Source organism: Brienomyrus brachyistius, chromosome 1, assembly GCF_023856365.1.
Source record: "Brienomyrus brachyistius isolate T26 chromosome 1, BBRACH_0.4, whole genome shotgun sequence".
Classification (NCBI taxonomy): Eukaryota; Metazoa; Chordata; class Actinopteri; order Osteoglossiformes; family Mormyridae; genus Brienomyrus; species Brienomyrus brachyistius.
In genome coordinates this window covers 24,224,672-24,236,735 of record NC_064533.1, presented here as the reverse complement: position 1 = coordinate 24,236,735, position 12,064 = coordinate 24,224,672, and the positions used below count along the sequence as shown (strand labels likewise).

The window sequence follows — 12,064 nt, the reverse complement described above, 5'->3', positions numbered from 1 at the left end:
GGCGATCATCATGGCGATTTGTCTTATGAGATTAAATTCCTGTAATTCAGTGACAAATTCATAAATAATCCTTTCATTACAGAGATGCTCATCAGCTCTGGGATTTTATCAGAAGGATCTTATCCAAGTAAATAATTCTTGGAAGACTTGCCCAGGTCAACAGTAGGGTAACTATTATTATCTATAAGGAATAAATGGTACAGTACTGCAGTGTGTTGGATCCTTCTTTTTATTTTAATTACTCCTTCTATTCTTTGTTGTGACAGGGGCTATCCATACATTTCACCAGGCCTTTGAGCAACTTTCATTAGAGATCTGGGGAGAAGGTGCACCATGGAGATGGAACTGATGGAACTTAAGTCATTACATGAGGTTGTAACAATACTGTGTCATTTTCTCAAGGACAGATATTTTACTTCTTCAAAGTCAAAGACCCTCAAAGGAGGAAGTGTGGGAAGCCACAGAATATTATGTATGTGTGCTCCTATCCATGTCCAATTTGTTATAGGAATGATATCCTCCAGCCCTTACAAATAAATATGGAGTTAGAATACAGTATAGACTGTCTGTTACTTAGGCTTCTCCACATGCCCTGGTGATAGAGCTACATTTGACTGTTCAGTTGGGCATGAAGTCATTCATCCGACTTGGGGAATTCAGTGAATCCATTTTTTTTTGCATTTCACAACTGACAAAATATGAGACAGGGCACCAGAGGAGAATATCGACTCTGACACTAAATTATAAAATGAGTATCAAGTTTGGATGCCAAGCTAAAGGTTAAGTGAACTGATTCTATTGGCGGAAAATATGATATGCATCTCGAGTATGTTTAATGAATGACTTATTTACTCTTGAGCCTTCTGCTGTCTTATACAAAGAGATCTTAGTAGGATATTTGTACTGAGGACTTCAGAAAATACGTTGCCACAATTAACTAAGTTTCAGAGAAGAGTAAACCTTAAACAGTCACAAAGTTTGACAACCTTGAAGTTCAAGTTTTAAAAAGTGGTTCTTACACGTATATAAGAACTTTGATAACAACAGTAAAAAAGAAAAAGAAAAGACGAAGTTCTTCCCCAAGTCACTATAACTTGTTAGGAAATCTTTTGTTTTTCCTTTTGTGTGCAGTAACATCATTACATGCTTGCAGTAATGTGTAATTATATTAGACATTTTGGATTAGCAGTGTGAAGACTATGCTGAATACTGGTAACCTTCTGCAACCGTGCTGCTTACTGCTCATATACCTGATCTGATGGAGATACAAGGCCAGATGAGTGACACATGTTGAATACAAACTTAAAATAATCATACAGAAACACAACTTTTTTTGTCTATTAGCCTACAACATATAATTAGTTGTTCAGCGGGCGCTTTCGTGCAAAGAAACATACAACTGACGCAGTCAATAGGCCTACATACTGTAAGCCCCAGGGTTTCCAACTTTGGTCATTTGGCTGGTGTGAGGTTTTCATTTTGAGACATGTCTGCACATTTGCATGTATGTAACAGTTTTATTACCTTGTAAACATCCCGTAGGGTTTGCAAACTACCCCAAGGCTTTTGATGTAGCTAATTTTAGATTTATAATGGAGTACTATAGATGTGCCTTAAGATTTTTTGCCTGAGTATGAGATTCTGAAAGCGTGAAAGTTGGCAATCCTGCAAGCACACAGATGTCAAGGAGCCAACTCAGGTACAAGTGTCACTGCATTAGGCTATTTTAGCACCCAGTTATCATATTTGTGAAAACGCAGTTAAGCGTATTTTTTACGCATTATCACTCTATCTTTAATTATATTCAAGGAATTTTAGCATTTAATTTTAAACTAAACACGTCTTGTTACTTCGCAAAGATTGAGTTTTCGCAGAAGTGCAGTGCTTTTATTCTTTTTCATTTGTGCGGGTTCACATTGAATAGAGCCTAATTAACCTAATAGTTCAACAATATAATTAGAGTATCGGCACGCAGTCTATGTTTGTCCCACGTTCCGAATACTCCTTTCAATTAATCTGATAGGGCGGGCGACAGTTCTTCATGAAGTAATTATTAGTAGCCGATTATTATTATTTTTAAGAAATGTTTTTATACGTTTATGTATTGCGTTTCTGTACTGAATTCACACAGATGTGAGAATGATGATTTGGATTTAAAAAAAAATAACATATTAACTAATAATACATAGGTGTACGTGAACGCACACCTAGCGAGGGTTTTTACGGCGGTGGTGTTTAAACCAGTCTTCCCATACGCCGTTCACACTGGGCGACCGTGATGGTGCGGGACTTGCAAGCTTTGACAGGGACGCCGACCGGACAAGCTGGAGGCGGGGGCTACGCCTCCCCCTCCCCGCGGGAGTCTGAAGGAGGACCGGCTGGCTCTGTACCGTCAGTCTCCGCAGCTCACTTCTCCTGTGTACTTGGGTTTATTGTGGTCCTATTCCGATGTGTGCGCGCCCAGAGGACGCGGATATTATAATAAACGGCGGCGGCGAGCTGAATGCCCGGTGCGGCTCTGGTAATGTTATTTTAGCGGCTGAAGGAGTATCGACGCTCACCGTCTGCGGTCTCGGTGCAGCCAGCGAAACATACACTGAGAAATAACGGGGGAAACAGAGGGAGTGAGAGAGAGAGGGAGGGAAAGAAAAACAATCCGTCCGTTTCCATGGACAGCACGTCCATAATTACTCAGGTTGCCAACCCAAAGGATGAAGAGATCGTTTGCAATCAGGAGAAAGGTAAGCAGCATGACGCTTCTGCACGGCTAAATGTGGTGCTGGAGTATTCTTATATTGTGACGAATGTCTCGTTTTATCTGGCGCTTCTGATCTGCCTTGTCTTTCATGCAGTCCTGTGATCTATCCAGCCATCAGGTTTTAGTGTTGATGAAAACAAAATCGGGGAACACGTGTTTGGCCAGTCGCTGAAAAAATTGCATAATAATAATAAATACGTAGGATAGCAAGGAAGGGTCGCAGAGCTGTCATCGTTCGTATGGCTACAACATTTGGAAAGGTTGCTTGCATGGTGGTTTTACCCGACGAACAACCAACTTGTCACTCTCAGGTTCTTAAAATTATACTTGCCCTCTATCTGATCAGTTACTTCGTCAAATTGCCATTTTTATTTTAATTTTTTTTTAAAACACCGTTGGATTCATAAGTTAGTATGGTTGTAGGTGGGTACTATTTGGTAAACGGTTTAATTTCGCAGTATTGAAATGCCCGCAGACGGCTGGGTGCCTGGCTTTAAACGACAAATTAGACGTCCAGATACGTCTGAATATATAACCGAATATAAAACCTGGTGTGTGATTGTCTCATGTGCTGAACTTGACGTTAGCTTGGCCGTGTAAATAAATCCTTACAGCGCAGAGATAACAGATTATGTAAAAGAAAAACACTATAGTTAAATCACAATGGCTAAATACAGATCTGTCGACTAGACAGGCTTTATTATTGTACTAAATTGCTGTCGTAGCCTGTTATAAATCACATAAAATTATACGCCTGTAGTGTGTTGTGGGTTTATCACTGGAGACATTATGCAAAGCGAGCTTCAAGCTTGTTTTTCGGAGCTCTGCTAATTTATAGAGGTTGGCAGTAAACTTCTGTAACTTATGCAAAGTACTCAGCACACACTACATACTTGCATCTCTTTATAAATAAGTCTAATATTGCCTATATATAATCTGTTGCCTAGTATGTAGAGTGAGGCATTTAACAGTGAAAATATGGCTTTTATTAGATATTACTATTGTAGTATTTTTAGTAGTAGTACAGTATTATTATTATTGTTGTTGTTGTTGTTATATTATTATCATGTAATCTTTTTTAAGAAAAAAAAAATTAAAACAACTTTGATCCCATTATGTCCTTAATCAAATTATTAATATCATATGAACAATAATAGTTCTAAATATTTCGGTTTTAGCATGAGTGTTTTGGCTAAATGGCCATGTTAATGTTTTGCAGTGGAAAGTATAAAGTAGTATGTAAAAGCACATGCAGCAAATTAGAATTGGCATCCGTGTGAGACCCAAATGGCCAACAGGTACTTGCAGGTACTGTAAGGTCTCTCTGCCTCCACTGACCCTATGGGCAGTTTGTCCTGGTTCTTAGTCCGACCCGCATGCTGCCTCTCTCGTTCCCTTTATAACCTGGTGGGTTTTTCTCCTTACTAGAAAGGCTGAGATCTTTGTTTTAGTAAGAGTCTACTTCACTCGCTGTGCTGTGAGTGAAAAGCATGCTACATTTAGAGTTTAAAGGAAATTACGTAATTTTATATTTCATCTGAGGTGTTTTTTTTGTCCTCAAATCTAAAAATTAGAGAATAAAATGTTCACATATTTTTTAAATATAATTATGGCAGTCACTGTAATGCATACTAATGTAGTAACAGTAACATACTATAACATAAAAGGAGTCTAAAAGGATGTAACTGAAATTAGTAAGCATTTTGAGAGATCTCAGAATAAGCTAGAGAAATGTTATACCTCTAAAGTTCGGGTTCTTAGACAAATACTTGAAGTGATTTTTAAACAAAAGACTTGACTACATTCAAAAATGGTCACTATGGAAACATTTTTTTTTGTCATATGAACAGCAGGAGATGTTATGGATGTTGCATCCTCTTATGGAGAACAGCAATAGATATTTCATTCTCCTTTGGTAACATTGCAAAATGTCTGTTGCGTTACATAATGTCAGCAGAGGGCGCTGACCTGAACTACACTAATTGTTAGGGTTTGCTTGCATGCTCAATGCCTAGGAATTGATTGGATTTCAAAGATCGCTAATGCTACTTTCACTTTGCAAAACCATGTCTCTAACTAATATTAACTCTTACGTAATGTTATACGCCCACGTGCTGTTCTTCAATGCCAGCTTTTGTACAGATTGATGCTTTAGACTATCTTCATACTGTCAGATCATTTCTGGTGATGATAATGCAGCAGTAAAATTCATAGTTGGCGGGGGGGGGGTGCCTGAATGTTTAGTCCATACAAATCCATCAGATACAGCCAGGGGGGCCATAAGATTTTGTAAATATAGTAACTGCTTATGAACGATGAGGAAGGAAGTCAAGTCATGACTACACTATCTATTGGACAGTCCCTTAATATGTAAACTGGTTCTCAAATTTGCAGGGCGGCCCATAAAGGGGAGAATGGGGAAGCATTTGCTGGACATTTTCTGGGGCCTGACCATGTCTTTGTGTGACCCTGCATCTATGTATCCATCCATCTTCCATATCACCTTATCCACTACAAGGTCTCAGTATAGAACCTATCCCAGGAAGCACAGGGTACAAGGCAGGGTGTTCTATATTCATGTCTAAACAAGGACACAAATCCCCATCAGTTCATGTAAGACGCATGATTGTGGGAGGAAACTGGAATATGGAGAAAAGCCCCTCAATCATGGGGTGAAAGTTCCAGACACAGGGCCAGAGGTGGGATCTGACCCCACAACCACAGCACCACCCATTGCTAAACAAACTTCTGGCAATCCAGTCACTGAACACTTTTTCCAGTATTCAAGCACTACTTTATTTCCTGCTTCCATCCTCGGAATGTCTGAGCTGACCACCAATGTCACCGTTTACATTGACGTCACCCTCCTGCAGGATGCCTCTTCATGCCAGGAAGGTAGAAGTTATAGGGAGAGGAGTGTCTTCTGTCATCGCTCTGAGAAAGAAATTACATTTGGAGGAGAGCTATTCAGTACAGCCCCGGCATGGTCACGCTGTGTCCTACAACGACATTAATATACAAAATTGCACAGAAGTGAATTACTTCTAAGTAATTTGAGCTATTTGGTTCTGCCCCTGGGCTAGTGCCATGGGTAACACCAGTGCCGATCACACCATTAAGTGATGGAGGTGCCCACCTAGGTTCCATCTTCTGTGAGGGCACCAGTTTAACAAGTCAGTCTCACTTTGCCTGGGATGGAGGGCACTGGCAGTGAAGCTTCCACTGGTACTGCAAAGCACTGGTGCCTGCTACTTCCAGTGCTGTAGGTTTGAATCTCACCCCCACTATGCAGTTTGTGTCTTCTCACCACACTGTGGGATGCGTCCAGGTACTCCAGCGTCCTCCCACAGTCCAAAGACATGCTCTTAAGTGTATTGGTGTTTGCTAAATTGGCCGTAGTGCACGATGCTCGTGATGCACTGACATCTCTTCAGTGTGCTTCCTGAAATAAGCGCTCGTACTCTTTGTGACCCTGTGCTGCTGGTTGTAAGATGGATGGCTGCTATTCACCAGGCTAAATTAGCCCTGCCTGGCAGATTTCATTGTCTCATGGACTTGCATTTTCTTTCCACTCCGGGCTACTAGTCTTGTCCCATGTGATTCGTCATATGATTGTCAGTGAGACAATAGAATCTTTAGTATGGAAGGGTCAGGCATAGTTAATTTTCCATAATTTTTTAGGTTCTGCTCTCAGCACATCTACTGTAAAGCTTAAATGGGTACGTCAAACCAATCGACACAGCATGTTAACTCGACTTTGCTGACGAAGCAAAAAAAGCACAATCAGAAGTAATCTGTAATGAGTAAGGGTAATTAATTTAAATGCCTGCTGCTTAATTTAAGGAAGATGTATGATCAACGTTATATTTCCTGATTTGGTGGCAATGCAGAACTAGGGCAGTAAAACGTATTTTTTTTTTGTTTTATTTTTTGTTGAATGACACATAAGAGTGACGAGGGCAGTCCATCATCTTTCTTCAACACGACGATGACATTTTAATGGCATTAAAGCTGCCACAAACCCCCCCGCCCTCCTGTCAGGAGAAGCGAGATAGAGATGATGGTTTTATCAGAAGCTCACTTTAGCTGTGAGAAGTAACCCATAGAAACCCTTATATAGTAAGGAAAGGGGAAGATTTAACCCCCTCACTTGTACTTACTTTGTTATTAAAACATTCCAGGTGTATTCATCTTAGGAGCTAATCAGTAGCTTCCTATGCTGTGCCTGTAACCAGAAGGTCGCTGGTTCAATTCCCAGGATCGGCAGAGTGATGTCACCATTGGGACCTTGAGCAAGGCCCTTAATCCGTAATTGCTCAAAGGGACTGGTTGACACTGTTTTCTCATAAAATGTACCGAGCTTTGGATAAAAGCATCTGGTAAATAAAAGGTTATTTTACATGTTCTATTTAAAACTATTTAAAAACTGTGCTCACAGTCGTTTTGGTGTTCCTGCTCCTCTTGGTCCCCTGTGCTCACAGTCGTTTTGGTGTTCCTGGTCCTCTTGGTCCTCTGTGCTCACAGTCGTTTTGGTGTTCCTGGTCCTCTTGGTCCCCTGTGCTCACAGTCGTTTTGGTGTTCCTGCTCCTCTTGGTCCCCTGTGCTCACAGTCGTTTTGGTGTTCCTGCTCCTCTTGGTCCCCTGTGCTCACAGTCGTTTTGGTGTTCCTGCTCCTCTTGGTCCCCTGTGCTCACAGTCGTTTTGGTGTTCCTGCTCCTCTTGGTCGCCTGTGCTCACAGTCGTTTTGGTGTTCCTGGTCCTCTTGGTCCCCTGTGCTCACAGTCGTTTTGGTGTTCCTGCTCCTCTTGGTCCCCTGTGCTCACAGTCGTTTTGGTGTTCCTGCTCCTCTTGGTCCCCTGTGCTCACAGTCGTTTTGGTGTTCCTGGTCCTCTTGGTCCTCTGTGCTCACAGTCGTTTTGGTGTTCCTGGTCCTCTTGGTCCCCTGTGCTCACAGTCGTTTTGGTGTTCCTGGTCCCCTCTAAAATAACATCTTTTCATATGCCATAGGAAAGTGTTTCTCAACACAGTCCTTAGGGACCCCCAGACACACATTTTTGCTCCCTCCCAAACCAGACAATCAAGAACACCGAATACCAGCTACAGGTATATTGGGAGGGAACAAAAATATAGACTGTCTGGGAATCCCCAAGGACTATACTGCGAAACTCTGCCACAGAGGATCGTTTTGTTTTTCTTGTTAAAGTCATGGAGTCTCCTCTCCTTTCTCAAGTCTTTCTACACCCATGAACAGAGAAACCACAAATAACAAAGCGCATATTTTTCCCCAGATTCTCTGCGTGATGCGTTTCTGTGCTCTGGTCCAGCTCCCTTTCCTGCAAACACCCCATACAGATACACATCACACCAATTTATTAACTGTTGGCTTCTCTCTGTATCGATCTCCTTAAAGAGTACGTGATTTTGCCTTCACTGAGTTTTATTAATCCAGAGTTACTCAATCCAGTCTTCAGGGAGCCCCAGACAGTCTGTGTTTTTGTTCCCTCCCAGTTCCCAACAGACCTATACCAGGTATTCGGTGTTCTTCATTGTTTGGGTTGTTCTTCATTGCTTGCTTGGTTCAGGTGTGTTGGGAGCTGGGAGAGAGTAAAAATGTGGACCATCTGGGGGTCCCCGAGGACTGGGTTGAGGAACGCTGTAAAGGAGTGATGGGCTCGGAAAAGCAAAATCCATGGAAGCAACCACCATGCACCCAAGCAGGCGCCGGAAGCACTCATACAATAACTGGAGTTACTGTGACTTAATGAATCCCTCCAGGACTCCCAGTCACAATCTCTGGGTTACATCCAAATCACAGTATGAGCTGTAGGGCTGGGCCTGGACTCAGGGAAGGCTCCTTCACTGATTGAGTCCCCGTGGTGCCTTCTCTTTCTCTTTTAACAAGAATGCGCACCACTGTGAAAGTTCTGGAACGCTTTCTCTAATCCCCATGTTAGAAGAATGATGACCGGAATGCAACATGCAGATTAACCGTTTGTCTGATTAAAATATGGTGCGTCCCATGGGAGAGACAGGAATGGAGATCCTCGCATAATTCGTTTTGGTAATTATCCAGGTGTGGCGAACACAGTGCCTACAGGAACAATGCACATTTTAGATGATTTACACACACTGGCAGATTCACAAGATCCAGCATTGCACAGGGGCCCTGGAGTATGTGACATTATACATTTTTATTGGGTGGGGCACTCAAAGTGACATTTTGTCAGGGGGCCCATAATTTTTAGCTACCCCCCTGCTGGAAAGTAAGCTGTATGAACGATGAATGTTGTTGACTTGATATTAGAGGAATGATACCAATCCTGAAACATTCATACTGAAGTCTGGGTGAGAATGTGGCAGGGAGGGTCATCTGCACATTTCAGACAATGGAATATTCCTTGGAAAACACTTGGTATGATGATGTGGGATGTGGAATGTATACAGCACCACCCAAAACGGGATGCCGGCGCCTTTCTCTCAAGCCGAGCAGCTGGCAAGAAGTGAGTTTGACAGAGACCTCCTTAAATACGACTGGATCAAGTATCAATGTGCTAGTGATCGGAAGCGTGCTCAAGGTGCCTGGCTAACATGGGAGAAGGACAAGAAGGAAGCCATTTCTGGATAGAAGCCAGCAGGAAATCCTGCACAAAAATGTGTGTAAAGGCATGTAGCACTGAAAATATGGAGAAAAATTTGGAGGTATCTGGAATAGGAGTTTTTGTTGTACACTTCAGCTCCAAATTTTCCTGTGGGAATCTATCCATCTATCTGTCTATCACCTAGGTAGCATACAGGGAAAGGGTCACGTGCACTTTCTGAATCACCCCTGATAATACCACTTCCAGCAGCATTTGGCAGCATTTCCATTATCACGATCCCCCCTCATTGGCAAGATTTAGGGAGGTTGAAAGGATCGTGGATAAGATGGACAGAATCAAACATGGGAAAGTCCTCAGGGAAGCCCTGATTCACTCCGCAAGAGTCCTTTAAGCCGGGACGGTTAGCTAAAGTGCCAAGGAAACCCTGGAGTATGAAACAAGAACGTGAATATCCTGCAGAGGCCCTGGCAGAAAACGGCCCTGAAGCCAAGCGAGAATGGATGGGAGAAAGAAAGGCGGCCAGTTTGGTAATCGGGCAAAAACAATCTATGAATAATGCAGTACCCAGATGTACAGTGGTACAGTGTTACACACAGCCTTTAAAGGTGAATCAGTCGAGTATTCACTTATATAGCTAAGACAGAAGCATATTTTATATATATATATATATATATATATATATATATATATATATATATATATATATATATATATATATATATATATATATATATATAAATATATATATATATTATATATATATATATATATAAATATATATATATATTATATATATATATATATATATATATATATATATATATATATATACTGTATATATATGATGTTTTTGCAATACATTTTTTAAAAAGTTTAGAGGCACCAAAGTTTTGGGCAATCTGACATGTCTTCTCAAGGGAAAACTTGAAAGAAGTCTTTTTGGTTCTAGGCCAAAATATTAGATTTTTTAATATCTTTGTATGTTTTATGAGATAGTTCTATTAGCATCTAATGCTTGACTTCTGAGGGGAAAACAAAAATAAGATATGAAAAAAATCCTCTAATGGAGTAATATTTATGTGAATATTAATGATTGAATGACATCACCTTACTGCAACTGCACTCAACTTGAGATGCTCATTTGAGGCTCAGCTACAGAGCATCCAACATTCTGCTAACATTCTGTCGGTAAAGAGAAGCTGCTGCGTGCTCCTTTAGTCTGATGGGTGCTGTGTGACTTGGCAGGTTAGCGTGCTATGTCTGTGGTCGGAAGGTTGTTGGTTTGAATCCTGTGATTGGCAGAGTGATGTCACCCTTGGGCCCCTGAGCAAGGCCCCTAACCCTAGCTGCTCCAGGGACTGTCTGATCCTGCTTTCTTAGTTGTCTGTTATATTGGATAAAAGCATCTGCTAAATATATTAACTTTTGGTATAGCTTAAATTGAGCTGTGCTGCTTGCAGTTTAAATGCTGATGGAACAAAGGTGATGGAACAAGGGCCTGGGGAGACTCATATAAAGCCCTAGAATCCAGAAGGACGTTTCTTAATTTCTCCATAATTCCTTCCCATCTTGAATGACAGTCAGTGATTCTTGTTCTTATGTGTCTGGAATATTCTTCCCAAAGTGTTATTTTCAATACCCTCCACGCCTATTACATTGAAAGCTGCATGCAGCCAGGTGTTATTTTAACTTTCATAAATCTTATTTATTTTGCAGACACATTTTTCCAAAGTGATCCAATGCACAATCGAGAAGGGAGGGTCAGACAGTCCCTGAGAAATTGAGGGGTTAAGGGCCTTGCTGAGCGGCCCAATAATGACATCACTCTGCCAACCCTGGGATTTGAACCTGCGGCCTTCCAATCACAGACACAGTAACCTAACCTACTGAGCCCCACACCACCCTTTTTAATAGCTCGGGTGATTGGCTGAATGATGTTTTCTGCACTTAGTTAAGGTTCTTGCAGTGAACCACAAGAGTAAATGATGAGTAAACAGTCCTGGGGAAAACCTGAAAATAAAGATCTCAGCATCTTGCCCTCATCTGAATATTCATAGCAGATCTCACCTGCCACAGATCTTCTAAGAAAGCTGTGTTGATGAGTATATCAATGACCAATATTTCCTCATGAACAAGTATTTATTAGTATTATGTCGGTCAGAGTCACTGCAGTTTGTATTTTGGTATATTAATGTTGTCAGAAACCCTGCTGTGCATATTAAGAGCTGAGGTTACACCAAAAAGCATGATTTATGGCTTATTATGTGTTGTTGGCCTTGGTTTCATTTCTGCATTGGAGGTGGTCAGCTAGCTTCAGTTACAGTCCAAGGTATGAAGCCCGAATGTTTGTTGGTATGAGCAGGTCGTGATTTTACTGTGTCCGTCTGCATGGGCGTAGCTAGGAATTTTGTGCCCCCCCCCGACAAAATCTTACCTCAGGCCCTCATAAAATTCACAATTTTATATATTTGAGGGCCCCTGTAAATTGCTGCCCCCCCTGAGTCAGCCAGGGTATCTATAACCTACTGAGTATGGGGATGGCTGTGGTTGTGAGGACGGGGGTCTTCAGAGGTCTGCACCTGTGAGACGGGACAGTCCTGGATGTGTTTCACGAGCTCTATGTCTGGCTGGGTCTTGGAAAGCATGCTGTTCACGGAGGCCCACGTAGGGGTGCGGATTCTGATGCCTGCCCTGAACGGGCCTCCCT

At 41.7% G+C, this 12,064-nt stretch overlaps 1 protein-coding gene across 3 annotated transcripts in view; it reads left to right on the top strand.

Moving 5' to 3' along the window:
* The first annotated feature begins 2,360 nt into the window (after positions 1 to 2,360).
* LOC125704951 (CTD small phosphatase-like protein) overlaps positions 2,361 to 12,064 on the top strand; it is a 42,952-nt gene continuing 33,248 nt past the window's right edge. For 2 of the 3 annotated variants that reach the window (XM_048971144.1, XM_048971136.1), the window contains exon 1: positions 2,372 to 2,741. In XM_048971144.1, coding sequence (XP_048827101.1) covers positions 2,669 to 2,741 — 73 coding nt within the window. In that variant the 5' untranslated portion in view covers positions 2,372 to 2,668. Of the gene's footprint in view, positions 2,742 to 12,064 lie in introns of all 3 variants that reach the window. The other variant, XM_048971155.1, reaches the window with a different exon arrangement.